Source organism: Microcaecilia unicolor, chromosome 5, assembly GCF_901765095.1.
Source record: "Microcaecilia unicolor chromosome 5, aMicUni1.1, whole genome shotgun sequence".
NCBI classification, from domain to species: domain Eukaryota; kingdom Metazoa; phylum Chordata; class Amphibia; order Gymnophiona; family Siphonopidae; genus Microcaecilia; species Microcaecilia unicolor.
The window spans coordinates 321569619-321597451 of record NC_044035.1 but is presented as its reverse complement, the minus strand read 5'-3'; the positions used below and the strand labels follow the sequence as shown (position 1 = coordinate 321597451).

At 43.2% G+C, this 27833-nt stretch overlaps 1 protein-coding gene across 1 annotated transcript in view; it reads left to right on the top strand.

Moving 5' to 3' along the window:
* The window catches only part of SLC7A10 (solute carrier family 7 member 10), a 112474-nt gene that overhangs the window by 33932 nt on the left and 50709 nt on the right, over window positions 1-27833 (top strand). Inside the window, 1 exon segment of the mRNA XM_030204433.1 lies at window positions 24800-25004. Within this exon segment, the coding sequence (XP_030060293.1) occupies window positions 24800-25004 (205 nt within the window).

Here is a 27833-nt window from a genome sequence, read left to right as displayed (position 1 = left end):
ATCAGACGGGATGGTCTTGGAGTAAACTTTCTCTATGGTTCCTAGCTGGTAAGGGAAGCTGAGTTGCCCAAGCATGCCAGCGTAGACGATAGGAGTAATGAAATGAGATAAAAGGAGGAAGAAAGAAAATGATACAATATGGCAATTCTATAATCAAATTAAGCCATTTTAGGTACCAAACTGAGTTTGGCAAGTTAATGAAAAATAACCTACATGTTTTATTTTGTAATTCTGCCAAATGGCTTGTAAACATCACAAAGCACTTAATCCATTCTGTTTTGCTCACTGTACAGACTGCTGTGTTTGCTTTCAGGATCTCAATGGATGTGTTGAACCAAGTGTGGGCAATTATAAAGACACCATAAAGAGTAGTAGTAGTAGTTGTATAAGGGTTTTCTTTCCTATGCTGACTCCTTTGTGTCATGCCTATTATTTTCTGTATATATTTGCTGAAAAGTTTAAATGAGAGTTTCTGTAGATAAGAGAAATGAATCCGAGGGTTGGCCAGTCCTTATTTACATTTTATGGTTTGTATTAATTTAGCATATTTGTATAGCATTTACACATAAATATCTCCAGGCATTCTGCCAACAGCTGTATTCTAACCGAGAGAATCTGTCTCTGCTGAGTCATATGAGGCATCAGCAGGTGTTGATCTGAACGACTCAGTCAACAGGTCAGACTTAACTTAAAAATGAATCACGCATTACCCGAGTGGTAACTGTCCGGTGCGTGCCAACTGCCGATTACCGGCGTTAACGCCCCGCAGTAGAAAATAGAAAATTATTTTCTACCACAGGTTTTTGGTGTGCGCCAAACTCGGAATTACAGCCAGGTGCATGCACTAGCTGGGCAGTAATTCCAGTTTTGATGCACGCTGCATGCGAGTAGGCCCTTACACACCTTTGGGGGTTTTGGGGGGGGGGGTTTGTTAGAAAAATTGTTGTTGGTTTTTTTTGGTTCCAAAATATGTTTATTAGATTTTAAAGATACAGCCACACAAACAGGAAATACAACAAAACAAAACACACAATACAATACAGAGAGCCGAGTTCAAAACCTAAAATTAGCCAGGCAGTAATTCCAGTTTTGATGCACGCTGCACGCGAGTAGGCCCTTACGCACCTTTGTAAAAGGGCCCCTTACCAGCTTATTTTCGAAAGAGAAAGACGCCCATATTTCGACCCAAATCAGGAGATGGGCGTCCGTTTCCCGTGGGCGGCCAAATCGGTATAATCGAAACCCAATTTTTGGCGTCCTCAACTGCAGTCCGTCACAGAGACAAACAAAGATCATGGGGGCGTGTTGGAGGCGTGGCAAAGGCGGGACTGGGGCGTGGTTATCAGCCGAGGAGAGATGGGCGTCTTTAGCTGATAATTGAAACAAGAAGGGCGTTTTTGACGAGAATTTGGTCCGTTTTATTTGGACCTGTGTTTTTCAGGTCCAAGTCCCAAAAAAGTGCCCGAACTGACCAGATGACCACCGGAGGGAATCGGGGATGACCTTCCCTGACTCCCCCAGTGGTCACTAACCCCCTCCCACCAAAAAAAACCCCACTTTACAAACTTTTTTTCCCAGCCTGTATGCCAGCCTCAAATGCCATACCCACCTCCATGACAGCAGAATGTGTTCTATCCTCTGACAGCCTTTCCCTGGTTCTGATGTGGGTCTCGGGTGATTGTGACACCTTTTCTGTTAAGGGCACTGCAGAGTCACATCAGCAATGCATTGTGGTGGGCGTAGGGTATTGGGCTCCGTGATTCCACTAGCTTGTGTTAAATGCTCACGATGTTGGTAGTTGGTAGGCTCTACTCCCATGGTGCTTTTCCCTCTGATTACTGGGTCAGAGTGTGCCCTGTTTTGTTTCCGGTAGTCCATGAGGTAGTGGCCATTTGTGTAAGACACTTTTAGATCCCTTTCATGGGTTAGCCACGTTACACACTTAGTTCTTACCTTGAATGTTGCTGAAAGAGGGCATTGTACACCATTCTACCTGCTCGAACCTACTGCTAATCTCAGTACCAGGGAGACTCGTTGCCAGTGGGGCACAACCTCTGATCTGCAGTTAACTGTGAGTAAACGTGCTTATTCAAATAAAGGACGTTTTCAGCGAGATTAGTCTTCAGGTGTGAACTGCTGTGCCAAGGTTATACACCAGCAACAAGTCCTGTCCCTGGAGCACTTTTAGTGGGTACTGCAGTGCACTTCAGGCAGGCAGACCCAGGCCCATCCTCCCCCACCTGTAACACTTGTGGTGGTAAATGGGAGGCCTCTAAAACCCACTGTACCCACATGTAGTTGCCCCCTTCACCCCTAAGAGCTATGGTAGTGTTGTACATTTGTCCCTCCCACGACCAAATGGCTTGGATTAGTACGTTTCTGAGCTGGACGTTTTTAGTTTCCATTATCACTAAAAAAAAAAAAAACACCCATCTCAGAAAGGACCAAATCCATGGCATTTGGTCCGTCCAAACCGTATTTTCGAAATGAAAGATGGATGCCCATCTTTTTCGAAAATACGGTCTGTCCTGCCTCTTCACATACACGTTTTGAGACATAGACGCCCATGGAGATGGGCGTTCGCGTTCGATTATGCCCCTCTTAGTGATTTAAGCTAGGTAATTGAAATATAGAGGAAAAAAGGTATGGGATGAGGTAAAAATTAATGCCATGAGTTTATCAGAGAAGAGTGCTTATTTCCTTAAAGGGCTAGACTGAAGAAGTGGGTTTTCAATAGACTTTAAAATAACAAATCATCATCGGTGCATTTGATGGTTTTAGGTAAGGAGTTCCAGATTTTAGTGCCTTGATATGAAAAGTTAGCAGTATGGATTGTTTTGTAGGTTACTTTCTGATAATTCTTATGAATTCTCGATAATTGATTGCTTAATCTACTCTCCTGCTTATAATCGAAAGAGAAAAACGCCTATATTGTGACCCAAATCGGGAGATAGACGTTTATCTCCCAAAAACGAATAAAGCGGTATAATCAAAAGCCGAATTTGGACGTTTTCAACTGCACTCCGTCGCGGATGCGGACAAAGTTGATGGGGGCGTGTCGAAGGCGTGGTGAAGGCGGAACTGGGGCGTGGTTATCTGCCGATCAGAGATGGGCGCCTTTCGCCGATAATGGAAGAAAAATATGCGTTTTTAGCGAGAATTTAGGGCACTTTTCCTGGACCCTGTTTTTTCACGAATAAGGCCCCAAAAAGTGCCCTAAATGACCAGATGACCACTGGAGGGAATCGGGGATGACCTCCCCTGACTCCCCCAGTGGTCACGAACCCCCTCCCACCACAAAATATGCCGTTTCACAACTTTTTATTTTCACCCTCAAATGTCATACCCACCTCCCTGGCAGCAGTATGCAGGTCACTGGAGCAGTGGACTTCAGGCAGGTGGACCCAGGCTCATCCCCACCCCCCACCTGTTACACTTGTGCTGGTAAATGGGAGCCCTCCAAACCGCCCCCAAACCCACTGTACCCACGTGTAGGTGCCCCCCTTCACCCCTTAGGGCTATAGTAATGGTGTAGACTTGTGGGCAGTGGGTTTTGAGGGGGATTTTGGGGGCTCAACACCCAAGGGAAGGGTGCTATGCACCTGGGAGCTGTTTTACCTTTTTTTTTTTTTTTGTAAAAGTGCCCCCTAGGGTGCCCGGTTGGTGTCCTGGCATGTGAGGTGGACCGGTGCAGTACGAATCCTGGCCCCTCCCACGAATAAATGTCTTGGAGTTATTCGTTTTTGAGCTGGGCGTTTTCGGTTTCCATTATCGCTGAAAAACAAAAACGCCCAGCTCAAAAAAAGATAAACGTCCATGTCTTTTCGAAAATACGATTCGGTCCGCCCCTTCACGGACCCGTTCTCGGAGATAAACGCCCATGGAGATAGGCGTTTCTGTTCGATTATGCCCCTCTCTGTCACTTATGAACTTTAACGCAATACCACTTTGTATTTCTCATCCCGGAAATGGGACTTTAGTGAGTAAGCGTTTGTTGTATGAGGTTTTTGAAAGTTTTTTATTATGATACTCAGTGGGAAGTGTGATGTTTGGAGCATTATGAACCAGGTATTGAGATTCTAGTTTAAATCTCTTTATTATTATACATTGTATACAAGCATATCACTTGCAAAAGAAAAATTCCACTATGGTAATAATTCTAAGGGAAATTATCTGTACACAGATTAAATAATTCTATAGTTTCATATAAGTCCACTACCAGAGTCCAATAGTCCTATAAAGGAGAGAAAGGAAAATAATCTTTACATCAAATTGAGTTTCAGACAGGTTTCTATTCGGTTTTTTCTTATATAAGAGCTCTTCTAGCTGTTATAAAGGAGGACAATTGATCAGGATCAAAATATACATATTTCACTGATTGGTAGAAAATTAAACCTTTGCAGGTATTGAGATTCTAAAGTAAATGGATTATTTTGGCATCTGGTAGGTTACCCATATGGATAGTGCCTAAGGGTATATATCACAGGGATATTATAGATGAATTCAAAAGCACTGGTGAAATGACTTGTGTGTCTTGATAGAAAGAGTAAGTAAAGTAACCAGTATAACAAGATTTTTAGCAAACTCATTATACAGCACTGAGAAAAGTGATTTCTTTTTTTAACTTTGCATAATGTAATGTGAAGTAAAGATGGTGAAGAAATGAGATAAACTAATTATACATAAATGAGTTAACAAATAGTAAACTCACTGACATCTGTGCAAGGCCAAGTGTTACACGAAATATTCACAGTTCTAATATCCATTAAAATGTTACAAAAATGTTACAGTTCTAATATGATATTTAAGAACAGGGGGAATTGCCCAGAGCATGTGGTCACAGCATGTGCTGTATTTCTAAGTTTAAGATATATTTTGATTAATTCTCCACCAATTACCTATAAGGTAATAAGATTTACAATTGCAAGATTAAGGAGGAATTAAATGCTATATTTATTGAATTACATTAGCCTGCATTGCCAGGTTTAAGAACATGTACTCAGAACATGGCACTAAGTTTTAAAAGCGACCGTATAACTTTAAAAGATACCATGTGCTCAGAACACAAAGAGACCATATATTTAGCTGCAGAAAAGGTTTATTTACAAAACAGATAATGTAATAGTGTTGCAAGTAAGAGGTAGTTTTAAAATCTTTACAGGAGAAATATGCTTAAACAAGATAGCAGGTTTAAATCATAAGAACAACTTACAAGTCTCTGTTACAGAAGATCACAGGAGTGCAGAAATTCTTACAGCATCCATTGGTGGGGGAGGAGGGAAGAGAAGAGCAGCAGAAGAAAAGAGAGTCTGTCCAACAGGAGCATGCTCCTGGCTTTTTATACTCTTAGTTTGCAGGGAAACATGATTGCATGTCCTGGTCAGTTGCTTCCTGTTTGCACTGGGTCCTGGGTAATTGCAAAGCATTATTGTCTTAGGGTCCACTGAGTTGTGGGTAATTTGCAAAGGCTCATGGTCTTACACTGAGTCTCGGGTAAAGTAGTTCATGGAGGAACATGATTACATCATATGCTAAAAAGCCCTTTTTTTCTGTACATTTTGCTGGCATCCTGTTGTCAGAGGTAGCCAGCAAATGGCCTGGCCTTCTGTTTATGCTTCCTTTTGTCTTTAATAGGTGTAGGTCCACCTCTCCAATCATTCTGTCTGTTGGTGTCTTTGATCTTTGTTGTGTTGATCAGCCAGGCTTTTGATCAGTCCTTTCAGGTGGGAGGGGAAGAGGAACTTGACGTCTCTTTGAAGCAGTTTTTCTGAATAGTCTTTTGTTGAGGGTTAATGGCTTTAGGTAACCACCCAGCCAAGCTTTTGTTATCAGTAGTTACCAAAGGGGGGAAAAGGGGGGAGTAAAATATTTGCAGCAGTACCTTTTATATGATTCAGATCTGATCCAGCAAAATATCCTGCTACATATTTCAATAATTCTAACAATTAACTCATATCATGCTACACAAGTAGTAGGAAATGATGCACTTTGATATTCTGCTATTGTTGACTGTCAGTTCTTAGGTCAGTGGAATACATTTGTCAAGTTACTCTCGAAGTTGCTCACGAAGGGTATCGACTAACAAACTTGGTTCAGAGTCCTTCCGAAGACGCTGCTGAATTCACACATGAAGGGGAGCAAGCCTCAGCAGTTGTAGACAGATTCAAAGTGGAGCGGGAGGTGATATCAACCGTTTGGCGTACCTTCTGATTGGTTTGTTGCAGTGCAGTGATAAAGAAAGGTCTGGTATAGCCTCCTAGGTGGATTTGGGGCTCTGAACTGCAGATACTAATGATGTTTAGATGGCGCAGAGTGGATTTCAATGATTCAGTAGTTGCATTCAAGTTCAAAGAGGATAGGAGACCTTATTAGGTACTAGAATGTGGACCCTTCTTCTGAGGTATCGCACCTCGATAAAGTTTGAAGTAATGCATGAAGGGACACACAAAGGCACGTGCCCCTTTGGCACGCCCCTTCAGTGCAACGTCTGAGGCATGACACCTTAGAAGCAGGCTGCCTGTTCTTGGAGGTGCTTGCTAGCATCACCAATGTCTGCCTGGTTTGAAATTATGTTGTGAAAGATGGTAAATGATGGATGAGGAAAGCCTTCCCCAAGAGCAATGAAGGTTGGAGCTCAGCAACTCTAATAAGAGTGTAGGCTACTTTAAAAACGGGAGCTTAGCGGTTCTAATAAACCAATCACAATAAAGGTTCTGTGCTGATATAATTAATATGCAGCATGAATAACCTCACCCAAGGTGAGGGTGCACATTTTGGCCCGCTTCCCCCAGCCGCCGACCCCCCTGCCGCCGACCCTCCCCTGCCACTTCCGACCCCCGCCGCCGCCACCACAAGGTACCTTTGCTGGCAGGGGTCCCAAACCCCCGCCAGCCGAAGTCTTCTTCAGCGCTGGTCTCCGGCGTGTTCGCTGATCTGTGCTGCTGTCTTCTTGAGTCCTGACGTCCTTCACATTCCTTTAAGTGAAAATAAGTGTGCTCAGTTTCACTTAATGGGACGTGTAGACGCGCCGCGTTTGCTGATCTGTGTTTTCTTCATCCTGACGTCAGCAAAACCAGGGGCCAGGACTAAATCTGTGGGGGCCCATGCCCCCCATGGCCCCACCTAGCTACACTCCCTGGTGTAGCTATGGGATGTGTACGAGCAGATCAGAGGGTGTTCCCAGATGCAATGTTATAGAATGATGGTAATAGCTGTGCCTAAGTTGGTCACCAGCTTTACACCAGGTTTCAGCAGACATAAATCCAGCGCCCAATGTTGGTTGCAAGATCTGCACTAAGCTAGTATTCTGCAAATGTTGAGCACCCTTTCCAGAATATTATTTTACCATGGATCTTTTCAGTGCCTAACTTTGGACGCCATGTACTGAATTTGACCCATAGTACTTTTCAGCTTGGAGAAAAGACAACTAAGAGGAGATATGATATACGTTTAACACCACCTTGAGTGAATTCCTTCAAAAAGGCAGTAAATAAATCCTAATAAATAAATAAAATATTAATGCTTGTTTAATCAGTCAAGTAACATAAAAACAAGAGGACATTCCATGAAACTAATGACCAACAAACTGAAAACAAATCATTCGCAGCCCTTGATTAAGCTCTGGGATCTGTTACCTAAGGATGTGGTCAAGGCGACCAACACAGAGGGATTAAAAAGAGGATGGGACAAGTTTGATGGAAAAGTCCATAAAAAATTATTAGCCAGATAGACTTGGGAAATCCATTGATCATCCCTGTAAATGAACTATGGGAAATAGATCTACCTTTTGGGTTTTGTCAGGTGCTTGCAGCCAAGACTGGCTACTGTCAGAGATAGGATGCTAGGCTCAACGTGGCTTTTTTTTACGTTCTTCTGTTCATATTCAGCCTGCAAGATGAAGAATGCTCCACTCCTAGGAGTCTCTGTTATTTATTTTATTTATTTATTTATTTGATGCATCTGTATCCCACATTTTCCCACCTCTTTGCAGGCTCAATGTGGCTTACAGTACATCTTGAATAGTGGAAATATATTAGAAAATAGACATTTAGTGTTACAGAAGGATCTTGGGTAGCATAATAATGATAAAACATAATAGTAGAATAACAAGCAGATATTGTAAGACATTTAGAGGGGCATAATCGACCAGAAACGCCTATCTCCATGGGCGTTAATCTCCGAGAACGGGTCCGTGAAGGGGCGGACCAAACCGTATTTTTAAAAAAAATAGACGCCCATGTTTTATTCGCCAAGGTGTGAGCTGGGCGTTTTTGCTTTTCACCGATAATGGAAAATGAAATCGCCCAGCTCAAAAACGAATAAATGCAAGGCATTTGTTCGTGGGAGGGGCCAGGATTCATAGTGCACTGGTCCCCCTCACATGCCAGGACACCAACCGGGCACCCTAGGGGGCACTTTTACAAAAACAAAAAAAAAGGTAAAAGAGCTCCCAGGTGCATAGCACCCTTCCCTTGGGTGTTGAGCCCCCCAAATCCCCCTCAAAACCCACTGCCCACAAGTCTACACCATTACTATAGCCCTAAGGGGTGAAGGGGGACACCTACATGTGGGTACAGTGGGTTTGGGGGGGTTGGACGACTAAGCATTAAGCAGCACAATTGTAACAGGTAGGGGGGGGATGGGCCTGGGTCCACCTGCCTGACGTCCACTGCACCCCTTAACAACTGCTCCAGGGACCTGCATACTGCTGCTTGGGAGGAGGATATGACATTTGAGGGTGAAAGTAAAAAGTTGTGAAACATCATTTGTTGTGGTGGGAGGGAGTTAGTGACCACTGGGGGAGTCAGGGGAGGTCATCCCCGATTCCCTCTGGGGGTCATCTGGTCATTTAGGGCACTTTTTGGGGCCTTATTCGTCAAAAAACAGGGTCCAGGAAAAGTGCCCTAAATTCTAGCTACAAACGCATCCATTATCGGCGAAGGGCGCCCATCTCTGTTCGGGTGATAACCACGCCCCATTTCCGCCTTCACCACGCCTCCGACACTCCCCCGTCAACTTTGTCCGCATCCGCGACGGAGTGCAGTTGAAAGCGTCCAAAGTTCGGCTTTCGATTATGCCGCTTTATTTGTTTTTGTGAGAAGAACGCCCATCTCCCGATTTAGGTCGGAACTTGGGCGTTATTCTCGTTCGATTATAAGCTGGTTAGTGTTACAGAAGGATCTTGGGCAACATGATAATGATGAAACATAATAGTGGTATAACAAGCAGATATTATAAGACAGTTCTGAATATATGTGAAGAAGTTGTGTATAATCACATTGGTTAATCTTTGTGGTATGCCTTGTTAAACAGATGGGTCTTCAGTAGTTTGCGGAAGTTCATTAATTCGCTAATCATTTTTAATTTGTGCGGCAATGCGTTCCATAACTGTGTGCTCAGGTAGGTAAAGTTTGACGCGTGCATTAGTTTGTATTTTAGACCTTTGCAGTTTGGGAAGTGCAGATTAAGGAATGTGCGGGATGATCTTTTGGCATTCCTGGGTGGTAAGTCTGTCAGGTCTGACATGTAGGCTGGTGCATCTCCGTGAATGATTTTGTGAACTAAGGAGCATATTTTGAACGTGCTGCGTTCTTTAAGTGGAAGCCAGTGTAGTTTTTCTCGTAGTGGTTTAACACTTTCATATTTTGTTTTACCGAATATGAGTCTAGCTGCAGTGTTCTGGGCTGTCTGAAGTTTCTTGATTATTTGCTCTTTACAGCCGGCTTAGAGTGCGTTACAATAGTCTAGATGACTGAGCACCATTGATTATACCAAGTTACGGAAAACAGTCCTTGGGAAGAAAGGTCTTACTCTTTTTAGTTTCCACATTGAGTGGAACATCTTTTTGGTTGTGTTTTTCGCGTGGCTCTCAAGTGTTAGGTGTCGATCAATGGTAACACCAAGGATTTTTAGGGTGTCTGAAATTGGAAGATTCAGATTTGGTGTGTTAATGGCGGTGAATTTGTTCTTATTATGTTGAGAGGTGAGTATCAGACATTGAGTTTTTTCTGCATTAAGTTTCAGCCGAAATGCATCCGCCCATAAATGCATGATCTGGAGACTTTGGTTGATGTCATTGGAAATCTCCTTTAGATCTTGTTTGAATGGGATGTAGATCGTTACATCTTCTGCGTATATGTATGGGTTGAGGTTTTGGTTTGATAATAGTTTGGCCAAGGATATCATCATTAAGTTGAATAAGGTCGGCGAGAGGGAGGATCCCTGTGGGACTCCACATTCAGGTATCCATGTGGCTGAAGTAGTCGAGTTAGATGTCACTTGGTATGATCGTGTGGTTAGGAATCCCTTAAACCAATTGAGAACATTACCACCAATTCTGAAGTACTCAAGGATATGTAGTAGTATCCCATGATCAACCATGTCGAAAGCGCTTGACATGTCAAATTGTAGAAGAAGTATGTTCTTTCCAGTTGCAATCATCTGTTTGAATTTGGTCATGAGAGTGACTAGTACTGTTTCAGTACTGTGGTTAGACCGAAATCCTGATTGGGAGTCGTGGAGTATTGAGAATGTATTTAAATAGTTTGTGAGTTGTTTGGTCACAAACCCTTCCGTTAGTTTGGTTATTAAGGGAATGGATGCTACTGGCCTGTAGTTGGTTAATTCACTGGCACTTTTCTTTGCGTCTTTGGGTATGGGGGTGAGTAAAATGTTTCCTTTCTCTTTCGGGAAGAGTCCATTTTGTAACATATAATTCAAGTGTTTCGTTATGTCTGTTATAAATTGTTGAGGAGCTGTTGTCATCAGGTTGTTTGGACATATGTCTAGTTTACAATGAGATTTGGCAAATCTTTTGAGCGTTTTGGAGATGATATCCTCTGATAGTGTCTCGAAGTTGGTTCAGGTTCTGTCTGCTGGGTAAATGCCAGGGTCTGGGTCAAGACAGTCAAGGAGTTCAGCATAGTCGATGGTACAGATAGGTATCTTAAGTCGCAGTTGTACGATTTTCTCGTTGAAGTATCTCGCGAGATTGTCTGCTCCTGGTGCGTCTTTGCTGTTGGTTGTGACTGGTGTGGTATCTAGTAATTTATTCACGAGTTGGAAGAGTTTATGTGTGTCCTTGTAGTTTGGTCCAATTACAGTTTTGTAGTACAATCTTTTAGTTTGTCTTATGGTATATTTGTATTTTCCTTGGAGTTGTTTCCAGGCGTTAAGTGTGGGTTCGTCTTTCTTTTTATTCCATGCACGTTCTAACCTTCTAACTTGTGTTTTGAGTTTTTTCAGCTCTTCATTGAACCATGGTATTGAATTTTTTCTATGTGAGGTTCTGGTTTGGTTTGGAACAATGTTGTCTAATGTGGTTCTGCATTTGTCATCCCATTCTAAGAGGAATTGGATTGTATCCGTTTTTGTTGTCCATTCGTTGTAGTATATCTGTTGCCAGAATATTACCGGGTCTATAAGTGGTATAAGTTTTTCGTTCTTGTTTATTCGGTAAGTCTTTCGTTCGCCATTGGAGGTAGATGTTTGCTTTATAGTGGTCGGACCACGATGCGGGTGTCCATTTTGTGTCTCTTAGTATAAGGTTTGAGTCGGGATCAAATTTGTGTGCGACAATGTCTAGTGTGTGTCCTTTGTTGTGAGTTGGTTGCGTGTTTGTCCTGTGAAGATCCCATAGTTGTAGGAATTCTTCGCATTCTTGGGTGCTTGTTGAGTTGTGATCTTCAAGGTGCAGATTGATATCTCCTATTATGATAAGATTTGAGGTAGAGACACAAGTGTTCAAGATAAAGTCCATGAAGTGTGTTTGGGAGTCTTGCCAGCTGCCTGGCGCTCTGTAGAGCAGGACTGCGTTAAGGTGTTCCTGCAGTTTAGGGTGATTAATTCTTACCGAGGCGATTTCAAGTTGTGGCAAAATGGATTCGGCTGTGGTTGTGATGGTGAACTCGGATTTGTATATTATGGCTATTCCTCCTCCTTTTTTTCTGATGTTCACTGGCCCACTATTAGCTGGGTCATTGGTATACATAGCGGCTATTCGTCAAGCCAGTAAAAGTGCCAAGTTCAGCTTTATTTCCTCTCAGCAGAATTTGTTTCTCCTGAAACTAATTAGCTTTCAGTTGAAATAGGCACTATTGCTAAAATAGGATTTTATTGGGGATTTTCTGATGACCTCGGATGTGTCATATCTAAATACTTTGTCCAGTTTTTGCAATGATATAGAAAAGGGTGTAAGGGGTCCTTTTACAAAGGCACACTGAAAAATGGCTTGCGGTAATGTAGGCATGGGTTTGGGGCGCATGCCGATCCATTTTTTGCGCGCCTGTAAAAAAGGCCTTTTTAACATTTTTGCTGAAAATGGACGTGCGACTAAGTGAAAATTGCCATGCGTCCATTTTGGGTCTGAGACCTTACCACCAGCCATTGACCTAGCAGTAAGGACTCACGCAGTAACCAGGCGGTAATGACCTATGCACGCCAAATGCCACTTGGCACGCGTCCGCTACACACGTGTATTGGACAGGCGCCAAAAAATGAAATTACTGCAAGAGCCACATGCTAGTCGAGCGGTAACTCCATTTTGGCGCACATTGGGTGCGCATAGACACTTACACGGTTTAGTAAAAGGGCCCCTAAGTGCAGCAGTCTTTATTCCACTGGGCGCTTTCATATCTAGAACCAAGAACTAGAAAAGCTTTACATTTCTTGAAGGATGTCAATTTTTCTTACTGTGCTCCTATAAGTAAAACAAGCTATGCCATATAAGGCTTCAGCATACATTTAAGCACTAATTTAGCTCACAGCTAATCTTGCAACAACATAACATTCAGCAAAACCTTTAACACTCCAAGAGCAAAAATAATGTACTTTCTTCTGCATTCTGCATATGATTATGTTTGCATACGCCATACACTCGAGTCTTTTGGTTACGTTGCAGGCTTCCCATATCATCATCAATACCAAGTTGTCTTCAAAACATCTCACAGAGTTTTATGTTCAAAGCCATGAAGCTGCTATTTCCTTTCTTAAGCCTTTCACATCATAAAAAATGGACTTTTATTGAGGCAATATTAAGTAGCTTAATTTTTTTCAATTGTCAAAGTTTGGCAGGGTGTGATCCGATTACAAGTTCTTAGTCTTGCAAAATCCAGTTGGAATGCTGGAATTATCATACATAAGGATTGGGTCGTGTTGTTACTTGCTAAGAATTTCAATGTAAATATTTTCCCGACTAATGCTAAAGTCAGTTGTTAAGGTCCATTTTATTCTCTATGGCACAAATTTGCAATAGGCATCACAGGATGGTGAGTTAAAAGATTACTGGCTCCGAGTATGAGAAGAAGGTAACGTGATTCCATTTAAAGTCTTAAAGATTTGCCTAGTCTAATTTCAAGAAGTTGATTTGCCCTTTGTACAGATTTTCCTTCTGGGTGGCACCTGCCAAGGTTTATTCCAAGATGGCCTAAACCAGAACTTCCCAAACTGTGAGTCAGGACCCCACAAAACCCACTTTGGGGTCACAACCTGGGTGGTCTCTCCATAGGTGCATAATTATTCTGCACCTCCGAGGGGTCACACAATTTTTATTGGCCGCTATCATGGAGTCACAGTCACAAAAAGGTTGCCAAGCACGAAACCAAACGAAAACACCAGACCAGCAACCAGGGGCACAGAAGAACCATTAATTAACTAGTCAACTCACCTGCTTCGTAATATAGCCTAATGATTAATGCAGTGGGCTGAGAAGCTGGGGAACTGGGTTTGATTCCCATTGCAGCTGCTTGTTACCTTTAGCAAGTCACTTAACCATCTATTGCCCCAGATACTAAACTCAGATTGTGAGCCCACTAGGAACAGAAAAAGTAAGTGTATATAATATATGTAAAACCACTCTGGTTTTACCCACAGAAAGGTGATATATCAAATCCATGACCCTTTACAATGTACATTTGAATAAAATGTTCTCTCTGTGCAATTTATTTCTATCTGACCAAGCTGTGGGTCATCATCTCCCCCACCCCCATCCATCTTGGGAGTAACTTTTTAAGCATTTTCCATGTATAAAAGGGCTTTTATAAAGTTACCCCAAGACAATGTGGTAACATAGTAAATGATGGCAGATAAAGACCCGTCCATCTAGTCTGCCCAACAAGATAAACTCATTTTACATGGTATGTGATACTTTATATGTATACCCAAGTTGATTTGTCCTTGCCATTCTTTAGTACTGTTCTTGTACTAAAAGTTCTGAGGCTAACGTCAAAGCCCCTTAAAATTTACACTCTAGCCCATCCCTATCTATTCATTCACAATCAGGGCATAGACCTTAGAAGACTGCCCAGTCTGTCCAGCACTGGTTTTGCTTCCCAATTAGCGATGTTGCCACCCAATCTCCGCTGAGATTCTATGGATCCATTCCTTCTAAACAGGATTCCTTTGTGTTTATCCCATGCATGTTTGAATTCCATTACCGTTTTCATCTCCACCACCTCCCGCGGGAGGGCATTCCATGTATCAACCACCCTTTCTGTGAAAAAATACTTCCTGACATTACTCCCAAGTCTGCCCCCCTTCAACCTCAATTCATGTCCTGTAGTTCTACCGCCTTCCCATCTCCGGAAAAAGGTTTGTTTGCGGATTATAGAATAGTACCAAGTGTTCTTTTTTTTTGGGCGCTTACAAAATCCAATCCTCTGTGTAAAATGGGACTTCACACCCATTAACCCTACTTAGAAACTTTTGGGGTCAATGTTCAAAGTGGTTTAATCAGGTAGGAGACGTGATGATGTGGGGTGATCCAGTGATATTCAGCAGCTCGTAACCAGACAGTGCCATGGAATATCAGCAGTAATCTATAAAAGTGAAACTGGCTGTTTTGTGGGAGGTCTGGGAGTAGAGTCAGGGCGGAGTTGGGTGGCTATTAACTGGTTAAGTGATGATATTCAGTCTTAACTGGTTAAGTTTAACCAACCTAATAGGACCACATATAAATCAGTCCTATCTTTGTCCAGTTTACCTTAATTATGACTATCAGCACTTAAACAGTTAAGTGCCAGCTGGCCACATATACCCAAATATTCAGTGCCACTGCCCATGCCCAGACATGAACTGGCATCTGGTCGTAATGCTGATAAGAACATAAGAGATGTCATGCTGGGACAGACCGAAGGTCCATCAAGCCCAGTATCTCGTTTCCAACAGTGGCCAATCCAGGTCATAAGTACCTGACAGGATCCCAAAACAGTGCACTTTATACTGCTTATCCTAGAAATAAGCAGTGGATTTTCCCAAGTCCATCTTAACAATGGCTTATGGACTTTTCTTTTAGGAAGATAGCCAAACCTTTTTTAAACCCCGCTAAGCTAACTGCTTTAACCACATTCTCTGGCAATGAATTGCAGAGTTTAATTACACATTCAGTGAAGAAATATTTTCTCTGTTTTGTTTTAAATTTACTAGTTTGTAGCTTCATTTCGTGCCCCCTAGTCCTATTATTTTTGGAAAGAGTAAACAAGTGATTCATGTCTGTCCGTTCCACTCCACTCATTTTATATACCTCTATCATATCTCCCCTCAGCCATGTTTTCTCCAAGCTGAAGAGCCCTAGCCACTTCAGCCTTTCCTCATAGGGAAGTCGTCCCACCCACTTTATCATGGTGGTGAAAAATTTGCTGACTGCCATTGGCTGAATGTTTACTCCTTTAATTCTTTTCCCTATTCTCCCCATATGCTCATTTGGCTTGTCTGTCTCTCTATCTTGTTTATGACTAGATTTCAAGCTCCACAGAACAAGAGTTCTCTTATGTGTGTCTGTGCAATGCCATATACACCTTGTAACAGTGCATTGTAGCGTTCTATCTTTACAAGACATACAAGTTTGATGTGCTTTTAGTCCCTCTTCCTCCTGAACCAGCATCTTCCGTGACTGTAATGCTCAGCACTGAAACGGTGTTGTCAGAGAGGACAATATTAACGTGCTCTGTGTCCCAGCCAGAAGTTTCAGACAAAGTGAAACCATAGAAAGCAAACTCTCGTAATACAAACTCCTCTTTCAGCTAGCTTTGTTGTCAAGCTAAAAATCTCACCCACTGCTTTAAACAAAAAAAAAAAAAAACAGACACCAGGCCTCAACAGCCGACAGCATCCTAGCAAGGCAGAATTTGAGCCAATAAGTCACCAGAAAGTTTAGTGTTGTGATGGTGTCCCTTTTGTGTTCCTCGAGGCTGAATACCTGGCTACGGGCCTGCATAACAAGGCAAGGGCATCATTTCTCCGAGCGGTTGCCTAGGGTAGCGGGATTGAAAATGTGGCAGAGATGGTTGGGTTGACCTTGTGCCACTGAGCTCAGAGACATTTGCAGTGTATAAAGGGCTCTACTGGATACTAGAGAGTTCCCTTCCGCTAAGGAAATCTAGGACAAGTTTCAGTGTTTATTCACAATGCCGATGCCACTGTTGCACTGTACTTCCCTCTTATGTCTTTTTTCCAAAAGGGTAATTATGTGTCGTCTGCGAGTTTAATGAGGTCAGGTTTGACCTCTCCAGTTTAAGTTATTCATTTGAGTTATGAAGAAACAATTGAGGCACCTGACGTGGAAATCCACTCAAGACATTCACTCGCCTGGTTACTCCATCTACCTTAGATGCTATTTTCTTTTAGGAAATTTTCCAAACTTTTTTTAAACCCTGCAAAGCTAACTGCTTTTACCATGTTCTCTGGCAATGAAGAAGCATCTTCATGTGGAAATAGCAGCATTTAAACATGCAAATGGTGATTTTAGAAAGTTGCTATTTATACTTGGAGATCTACCCCAACTTTCTTAATTTCAGTGTATTATTTGTTTTAAGAACGTTTATATCTCACCAGTCCACAAATTAGCTCCTGGCAGATGAAATTCACCTTGAACATAAAAACAAAGTAACATATAGCAAAGCTCCAAAAGGTTCCTCCCTCTTTTTGGCAATACACCTAATAATGGTATTTTTTTCAGAAAAATATCCCCAGGGCTGGACTTGAGTTTTCTTAATCCCAGTGTGATCAACCAGTCAGGGCAATGTTCCTCCACCCACCAGAATCTTTTTTACAAATTTTTGTGTATCCTCTGAGACATGGTAAGCTAAATTCTCCTTTCCAGCAATGAATGTGAAAGAACAAGAAACAGAACAATAATTTTAAGAAAAGGCATACCTGAATAATATATATTTTTTTTATTTTAAAAACCCAGACAAAAAAAATATCCACATAACATTACATAAGTACATAAGTATTGCCATACTGGGAAAAAACAAAGGTCCATCAAGCCCAGCATCCTGTTTCCAACAGTGGCCAATCCAGGTCACAAATACCTGGCAAGATCCCAAAAAAGTACAAAACATTTTATACTGCTTATCCCAGAAATAGTGGATTTTCCCCAAGTCCATTTAATAATGGTCTATGGACTTTTGCTTTAGGAAGCCGTCCAAAGCTTTTTTAAACTCTGCTAAGCTAACTGCCTTTACCACATTCTCCAGTAACGAATTCCAGAGTTTAATTACACGTTGAGTGAAGAAACATTTTCTCCGATTCGTTTTAAATTTACTACATTGTAGCTTCATCGCATGCCCCCTAGTCCTAGTATTTTTGGAAAGCGTAAACAGACGCTTCACATCTACCCGATCAACTCCTCTCATTATTTTATAGACCTCTATCATATCTCCCCTCAGCCACCTTTTCTCCAAGCTGAAGAGCCCTATCTGCTTTAGCCTTTCCTCATAGGGAAGTCATCCCATCCCCTTTATCATTTTCGTCGCCCTTCTCTGCACCTTTTCTAATTCCACTATATCTTTTTTGAGATGCGGTGACCAGAATTGAACACAATATTCGAGGTGTGGTCGCACCATGGAGCAATACAAAGGCATTATAACATCCTCATTTTTGTTTTCCATTCCTTTCCTAATAATACCTAACATTCTATTTGCTTTCTTAGCTGCAGCAGCACACTGAGCAGAAGGTTTCAGCGTATCATCAACGACAACACCTAGATCCCTTTCTTGGTCCGTGACTCCTAACGTGGAACCTTGCAAGATGTGGCTATAATTTGGGTTCCTCTTTCCCACATGCATCACTTTGCACTTGCTCACATTAAACGTCATCTGCCATTTAGAAGCCCAGTCTCCCAGTCTCGTAAGGTCCTCTTGTAATTTTTCACAATCCTCCCGCGATTTAACGACTTTGAATAACTTTGTGTCATCAGCAAATTTAATTACCTCACTAGTTACTCCCAGCTCTAGGTCATTTATAAATATGTTAAAAAGCAGCAGTCCCAGCACAGATACCTGGGGAACCCCACTAACTACCCTTCTCCATTGAGAATACTGACCATTTAACCCTACTCTCTGTTTTCTATCTTTTAACCAGTTTTTAATCCACAATAGAACACTACCTCCTATTCCATGACTCTCCAATTTCCTCTGGAGTCTTTCATGAGGTACTTTGTCAAACGCCTTCTGAAAATCCAGATACACAATATCAACCGGCTCACCTTTATCCACATGTTTGTTCACCCCTTCAAAGAAATGTAGTAGATTGGTGAGGCAAGATTTCCCTTCACTAAATCCATGTTGACTTTGTCTCATTAATCCATGCTTTTGAATATGCTCTGTAATTTTGTTCTTAATAATAGTCTCTACCATTTTGCCCGGCACCAACGTCAGACTCACTGGTCTATAATTTCCCGGATCTCCTCTGGAACCTTTTTTTAAAAATCGGCGTTACATTGACCACCCTCCAATCTTCAGGTACCACACTCGATTTTAAGGATAAATTACATATTACTAACAATAGCTCCGCAAGCTCATTTTTCAGTTCTATCAGTACTCTGGGATGAATACCATCTGGTCCAGGAGATTTGCTACTCTTCAGTTTGTAGAACTGCCCCATTACATCCTCCAGGTTTACAGAGAATTCATTACGTTTCTCCGACTCGTCAGCTTCGACTACCATTTCCGGCACCGGAATCCCACCCAAATCTTCCTCAGTGAAGACTGAAGCAAAGATTTCATGTAATCTCCCCGCTACGGTTTTGTCTTCCCTGATCGCCCTTTTTACTCCTCGGTCATCTAGCGGTCCAACCGATTCTTTTGCCTGCTTCCTGCTTTTAATATACCTAAAAAAAAAATTTACTATGTGTTTTTGCCTCCAACGCAATCTTTTTTTCGAAGTCCCTCTTAGCCTTCCTTATCAGTGCTTTGCATTTGACTTCACATTTCTTATGCTGTTTCTTATTATTTTCAGTTGGTTCCTTCTTCCATTTTCTGAAGGATTTTCTTTTAGCTCTGATAGCTTCCTTCACCTCACTTTTTAACCACGCCGGCTGTCGTTTGGTCTTCCGTCCTCCTTTTTTAATACACAGAATATATTTGGCCTGGGCTTCCAGGATGGTGTTTTTGAACAGCATCCACGCCTGATGTAAATTTTTGACCCTCGCAGTCGCTTCACTAAGTTTTTTTTCACCGTTCTTCTCATTTTATCATAGTCTCCTTTTTGAAAGTTAAACGCTAATGTATTTGATTTCCTATGTATACTTACTTCAAAGCTAATATCAAATCTGATCATATTATGATCACTGTTATCAAGCGGCCCCAGCACCATTACCTCCCGCACCAGATCATGCGCTCCACTAAGGACTAGGTCTAGAATTTTTCCTTCTCTCATCAGCTCCTGTACCAGCTGCTCCATAAAGCTGTCCTTGATTTCATCAAGGAATTTTACCTCCCTAGCGTGCCCCGATGTTACATTTACCCAGTCAATATCGGAGTAATTGAAATCACCCATTATTATTGTGTTGCCCAGTTTGTTTGCGTCCCTAATTTCCTTTAACATTTCTGCATCCGTCTGTTCATCCTGGCCATGCGGACGGTAGTACACTCTTATCACTATCCTTTTCCCCTTTACACATGGAATTTCAATCCACAGTGATTCCAAGAAGTGTTTTGTTTCCTGCAGAATTTTCAATCTATTTGATTCAAGGCTCTCATTAATATACAATGCTACCCCTCCACCAATTCGATCCACCCTATCACTACAATATAATTTGTACCCTAGTTTGTATCCCTAGGAAAATGTTTCTTGAAAGATAACAGAATTTCTTCACAATAATACTAATAAACTCTTTTCAAAAATCATCCAAAAGAATATCCTATACCTCTGACACCGCCCTGAACAAAAAAGCGGTAACAGAAAGGAAAGATCACAGATTTTTCCACACTGAGCGAAGCCTGTGGTAGGTCGCAAGGTATCTAGTGCAGATCTCCAGTAGGAAATGTCATCTCCAAGACAGGCTCTGAGGACCAAAAGGAGCTCTTTGGATTTCACCTGCCAGTAAAATTGGAAAGTAGCTTAGCTAAGACTGGGGTGATGTGCCAGGGGCGTAGCCAATTTTGGGTGGGCCTAAGTCCAAGGTGGGTGAGCACAGAATTCATGCCCCCATCCCTAGCCCCCCTCTGCTCTGCTTTTTGTCCCTCCCTCCACCTGCAAGCCCAAAATATTAAATACCTGAACAGGAGGGGGTCTACAAACCCCGCCAGCTGAAGATTTCCTCCTGCTCAGGCAGTCAGTGCTCTTCCAAACCAGGGCCGCCGAGAGATTGAGCCTGGCCCTGGGCAGGGCCACCGCTGCCGGGCCTGGGGCAGAATCATCATCGCCTCCGCCGCCCCCCCCCCAAATCGTCGACACCACCGCCGCTGCCCCCTCTCTCCCTCCCACCCGAAGTACCTTGGCTGGCCCCGCCAGCTGCAGGCAGCGCGGTTCCTTCCTCTGCCCAGCATTGCCAGCCCCTGCGTCTGCTTTCCTCAGGTCACACATGCTGAGTCTCAAAACTGAGCATGTGCGACCTGAGGGCCCAGCAGCTGCTAGGCAGGCAATGCAAGGGGGGCCCGGCGCCGGAGTTTTCTCTCTCTCCTGCTCCTGTTGGGACGCGATCACCCAGGTACCATCAGAAGCAGGAGAGAGAGAGAGAGAGACCCCTGCGCCAGGCCCCCCTGGAGGCCCAGGGAATTCCCCCCCCCCCCCCCCTCTTGGCGGCTATGTTCCAAACAGCAGCCAGCAGCACTTTCCTCGAGCTGATGCCACGGACAGCAGGCTGTGCACGCATGAAAACTAAGCATGTGCAGAGATGCTGATGTTGGTGTCAACTCGAAGCAAGTGCTGTCAGCTGCCGTTTAGATCCATCACATCACCCCCTTGCTTAAAACGATGGCCCAGTTCAGAAGAACAGCGCAGCCGCAGAGTTTGTTTGCTTAAGATTTACAGCTAGATGGTTTTGTTCCATCCAGTCTGTTTATAGCAGTCTTTGGACTTCAGCACTTTATTTCTAAATGCTGACTCCATACAAAAAGCTCAGCTTTTATAGTGCCACATGGTCAGTTCATAGTCACACCACTGAACATTGGAGTGCAGAGTCAGGATTTAGAAAACATTCTGTGCAATGCTTTTCTGCCTTTTCTGGTTACGGGAGTTAACCTTTGTAGTCTGTACTTTTTTTAACTTTAAAAGACAGTTATTTATTAGGACTTATTGTCTGCCTTTTTATAGTAAAGTGATGTGGTAGCCGTGTTAGTCCACTTTTAAAGGTAATACGGTAAATAGCAAGAAAACAAAACATAGAAAAGAAAATAAGATGATACCTTTTAATATTGGACTAACTTTACTAACTTTCAAAGGTAACCCTTCTTCTTCAGATCAGAAATAAGCAAATGTTGACAAATATCAGAATATATAAGTGAAACACAAAAGCATTCCAATGACACTTTCACAGGGAGAGGGTGGGGTGGGTTTTTATTTTTGTTACATTTGTACCCCACGCTTTCCCACTCATGGCAGGCTCAATGCGGCTTACGTGGGGCAATGGAGGGTTAAGTGACTTGCCCAGAGTCACAAGGAGCTGCCTGTGCCTGAAGTGGGAATCGAACTCAGTTCCTCAGGACCAAAGTCCACCACCCTAACCACTAGGCCACTCCTCCACTGTTGCTACTATTTGAGATTCTACATGGAGCGTTGCTATTCAATAGCAACATTCCATGTAGACGTCAGCCCTTGCAGATCACCAATGTGGCTGCGCAGGCTTCTACATGGAATGTTGCTAGTGGAATAGCAACATTCCATGTAGAATCTCCAATAGTATCTATTTTATTTTTGTTACATTTGTACCCTGCGCTTTCCCACTCATGGCAGGCTCAATGTGGCTTACATGGGGCAATGGAGGGTTAAGTGACTTGCCCAGAGTCACAAGGAGCTGCCTGTGCCTGAAGTGGGAATCGAACTCAGTTCCCCAGGACCAAAGTCCACCACCCTAACCACTAGGCCACTCCTCCTGAGAAACAGGGAGAGCTGGGTGAGTGAGTGTCTTTTATTTCTATTTATTATTGCCTTTTTGAAGAAAGTCACCCAAGGTCGTGCACCCCAAGAATAAGCCAGACAATAGACAATTACAGCAGTAAAAATATTCCTATTGTACTGACAACTTCATTACAATACACATTAAAACATCTTAATCAACAGAAAGGGGGACGAGCGGAGGTGAAACATAATATAGAGAGATAGTCTGAAAAGGTGGAGCAGAAGGTGGAGCTAGACTACTTGCAGTGAATACTACTGCAGTTGGATTTAGTCATTGTGGGGAGTGATTCTCTGTAGGTCTCCTAAAGTTAGTCACTGGGATGATGCAAGCTAAGCACAAATTCTAGATTGACAATTATGCATGTAAGTCTGCAGTCACGCCTAACTTTAGGCCAAGCAGTTACAGTAGCTCAATGGCTGGTGTGAAACTGATAGCATTCTATAACCTGAATGCATAAATGCTAGTCATGCCTTGACCCGCTCATGCACCTTGAAGGTCCACCCTCCCCCCTTGCAATTGTGTGTTATGGAGTTTGCAGGCTCAGTTTGTAGAATACTGACTAAGAGCAGTTACACGTGCAACTGCAAATTAGTTTGAAGTGGCACCAATTAACAAAAATTACTGCCAATTATTGGGTGTTCACACCAATCAGCATCTAATTTAACAATGAAGTGATGCGTGTAACTGGTGCTATTCTACAACTGCGCAAGCAACTTTGCATGCTAAGGGAGAGATACTATATATATGGCACCTAAATAATCCGCATGGAAAACAGTGCCGACTAAGCATATTCTATAAGCGGCACCTAGATTTAGGTGCAGTATATAGAATACACTTAGTTGATATTATCGCCTAAAACTATGTGCCTCCATTTACACCAACGAAAACTGACGTAAATCTAGGCACGCAGATTTACGCACACTGAGCCATATTCTATATAACTACACATGTAAATTTCGAAATGCCCATTTCCCCACCCATATCCATGCCTCTTTTTACCAGTGTGCATTAGAATTTAGGCGCAGTGCATTATAGATTACCCTTAGGGAGTTGTGCACGTAAATTCTAATTATTGCCACTTATTGCTCATTATTGCTTGTTAAGCGCTGTTAGCAACACTGATTGGCTTGTTTACCCAATTAACTTACGCACACTGTTACAGATTACACTTGGATTTTGGCGCAGATCTCTAGGCGCGTTATATGGAATCTAGGGGTAAGCGTTAAACTGTGCACATAAGTTTATAGAATTAGACTGTGTGTCTGACTAGCTAATTAGGCGCCTCTTCCATTAAAGGCTGCTAACATAGAGGTTCTTTTACTAAGCTGCATTAAGCATTAGCATGGGTTCACTGCAGGTTGCACTCAGGCATCCTACTGTAAGTTCCCAATCAGTGCTTGCTACCCGCATGCTAAATATACAAAAGAAAAGCAGAGACACACAGGGAGCAAGGAAACAATAAATTTAAAAAAAAGAGCAAACTATTTAACAAAAGAATCAAAAACCAATTCTTCAAAACTATATTAAACGTAGGCCTCACATTAGCGCACAATACCAGTAAACAGCGCAAGAGCCGCCAGTTAGCATACAATAATGCAAGCACACTAGCTGGTTAATGCTTCCAGGCCCATTTTCTGCCCACGACATGCCCCCTCCAAAAAAAGTATTTTTAAAAATTAGTAATGTTTTTTTTTATTACATTTGTACCCTTTGTTTTCCCACTCATGGCAGGCTCAATGCGGCTTACATGGGGCAATGGAGGGTTAAGTGACTTGCCCAGAGTCACAAGGAGCTGCCTGTGCCTGAAGTGGGAATCGAACTCAGTTCCTCAGGACCAAAGTCCATCATCCTAACCACTAGGCCACTCCTCCACTTTTGCTACTATTTGAGATTCTACATGGAATGTTGCTATTTCACTAGCAACATTCCATGTAGAAGTCAGCCCTTGCAGATCACCAATGTGGCCACGCAGGCTTCTACATGGAATGTTGCTAGTGGAATAGTAACATTCCATGTAGAATCTCCAATAGTAGCAACATTCCATGTAGAATCTCCAATAGTATCTATTTTATTTTTGTTACATTTGTACCCTGCGCTTTCCCACTCATGGCAGGCTCAATGCGGCTTACATGGGGCAATGGAGGGTTAAGTGACTTGCCCAGGGGTTAATATTCACTAACAGGCAAAAGAGTTTTGTGGTAAGCTATTTTTTTTTGCACACTAAACATGTGCTAGGGCCTAATACCCTTTAATAAAATGGCCCCCTAAGTCCACAAGTCACAATCCGCAATTTAAGGCTTCTCTTAAGACCTATCTTTTCAATAAGACTTTCTGTAGCATCACGTAGACCATGCGATGTGCTAGTGGTATTGTAGTAATGTTGACTCTCCCATCCCCTCCTTTATCCCTTCTTGTTTGTTTTTCATTACACGGAATTCCTAACACATCTTTTCTTTATAACAGGTAATATAATCGGGTCCGGAATCTTCATTTCACCTAAAGGAGTTCTCGAGCACAGCGGCTCGGTGGGACTAGCTCTGATAATCTGGGTGCTTGGAGGAGGAGTGTGTGTTCTTGGATCTTTATGTTATGCTGAACTTGGAGTTACCATTCCAAAATCAGGAGGTGATTATTCCTATGTCACTGAGGTCTTTGGTGGTCTAGCTGGGTAAGTACATCTGACCCGATTTTCATTTGATTTAGCTACTTTTGCTTTACTGTAAAGCAAGGGCATAGTCAGCCTTCTGTTTTGGGGGGGAGGCCTAGGGGTGACATGCATTTCCTCCTCCCTTGCATAAGATGTATTACCTTTGCTGGCGAGGATGCCGAAAAGCATCGCCAGCCAAAGAAATTGGCTGCCCGAGCCACTCCCCTCCTCCTCTTGGTGCTGTAATACAGAGGAAGTCGGTAGCCTGCCTCCAGCCGCCTACACCCAGGACTCCTCGCACATGCTCAGTTTGCGCAGGAACTGAGCCTGCTCAACAAGTGCCAGCATCAGTGGCTGGCAGCAGGTCACAGACTACTACAGCAGAACGAGGAGGAGGGGGCGGCTCAGGCAGTAAATCTCTTTGGCTGGCGAGGCATTGGCATCTCCACCAACCATTTTTTGTTGGTCCAGGCTCCCTGCCCCACGGTCCAGCACTTCTCTTTCCCTCCTGTGGGTCCTGCAGCCTTCCTTTCCCTTCCAGCTCCAGCAGCACTCCTGCCTCTCTGAGTGGAGGAGTAGCCTAGTGGTTACTGCAATGAACTTTGATCTTGGGAAGCTGGGTTCAATTCCCACCGCAGCACCAGGTACAAATAAGTACCTGTATATACTATGTAAACCACTTTGAATGTAGTTGCAGAAACCACAGAAAGGCAATATATCAAGACCCATTCCCTTTCCCAGTCCTATAAAACCATCAAGTCATAGGTAGCACTAAAGACTTGCTGCTTCCATCTGCCCTGGTGCTGCCTTTTTTGATGTAAGTTCCTATGAGAGGGACCAAACAGAAAGAAGCACCAGGGCAGTACGTCTTTAGCACTGGAGCTGGAGAGAATGGAGGAATGCAGGACTGCCTGATGAGCCGGAGGGAGGAAGGGAGGGCAGATGCCGCCGGACATGTGGTGGAAGAGAGGGAGAGCTGCCAGACCCGGGGTACATTGGTGGGGTGGGGAGGTGAGACAGGACTCTATCCATGGGATGGGGGAGAAGGAGAGATGCCAGACACTTGGGATGCGGGGAGAGGGAGAAGCCAGACCTACAGGATGGGGGGAGGGAGAATGGCCAGACTGCCCCCTTGGGGGTAGAGATACTACCCACCAGCCTGCCCGTTTGTCCAGAAATCCGGACAAACGGGCAGATTGGCAAAACCAGCCCGGTTTCCCGGACATGTCCTCAAAAAGAGGACATGTCCGGGTAAATCCGGACATATGGTAACCCTAATCTATCCCAGTATCCTGCTTCCAACAGTCACCAATCCAGGTGACAAGTACCTGGCAGAAGCTCAAATAGTAGCAACATTTCATGCTACCAATCCCAGGACAAGCAGTGGCTTCCCCCATGTCCATTTCAATAACAGACTATGGACTTTTCCTTCAGAAACTTGTCCAAACCTTTTTTAAACCTAAATTCGCCAACCACTGTTACCACATCCTCCAGCAAGTTCCAGTGCTTAACTATACATTGAGTGAAAAATATTTCCTCCTATTTGTTTTAAAAGTATTTCCATGTAACTTAATTGAGTGTTCCCTAGTCTTTGTACTTTTTGAAAGACTAAAAAGTCGATTCACTTTTACCCGTTCTACACCACTCAGGATTTTGCAGACCTCTATCATATCTCCCCTCAGCAGTCTCTTTTCCAAGCTGAAGAGCCCTAGAAGCATATTTTCAAAGGACTTAGACTTACAAAGTTACATAGAGGGGCATTTTCGAAAGAAACATCCAAGTTGCGATTTGGACGGCCTTGCAAAACGTCCAAATCCAGGGGCGGGGAAAACCGTATTTTCGAAAAAAGATGGACGTCCATCTTTCGTTTTGAAAATACCATCAGAGAGGTCCAAATCCATAAATTTTGACGTCCCTAGATTTGGGCATCCCTAGACATGGACGTTTCTGACTTTCGGTGATTTTCAAAACCAAAGACGTCCATGTCAAAAACGTCCAAATGCAAGCCATTTGGAGGTGGGAGGAGCCAGCATTTGTTGTGCACTGGTCCCCCTGACATGCCAGGACACCAACCAGTCACCCTAGGGGGCACTGCAGTGGACTTCATAAAATGCTCCCAGGGACATAGCTCCCTTACCTTGTGTAACAGGTAGGGGGGGTAAGGGCCTGGGTCTGCCTGTCTGAAGTGCACTGCAGTACCCACTAAAACTGCTCCAAGGTCCTGCATGCGCTGTCATGAACCTGAGTATGACATCTGAGGCTGGCACGACATATTTTTAAAGATGTTTTGTGAGGGTGGGAGGGAGTTAGTGACCACTGGAGGAGTAACGGGAGGTCATCCCTGATTCTCTCCAGTGGTCATCTGGTCATTTCGAGCACCTTTTTGTGCCTTAGTCGTAAGAAAAACACGTCCGGGTGAAAACATCCACGTGTTCGTCAGGGACATCCTTGTTTTTTTCAATTATGGGTCAAAGACGTCCAAGTGTTAGGCACGCCCAAGTCCCACCTTTGCTATGCCTCCGACACGCCCCCTTGAAATTTGGATGCCCTTGCGACGTACTGCAATCGGAGACGTCCAAAATCGGGTTTCGATTATACCGATTTGGACGTCTCTGGGAGAAGGACGTCCATCTTCCATTTTATGTCAAAAGATGGAAGTCCTTCTCTTTCGAAAATGAGCCTGCTACTCTTTGGAATGCAAGTAACCTATGGAATTTTATGTCTAAGTTCTTTGAAAATGAGCCTTCTAACCTCTTTAGACTTTCCTCATATGAGAGGAGTTTACATCCTTTTTATCATTTTGGTTGCTCTTCTTTGAACCTTTTCTAATTCCACTATATCTTTTTTGAG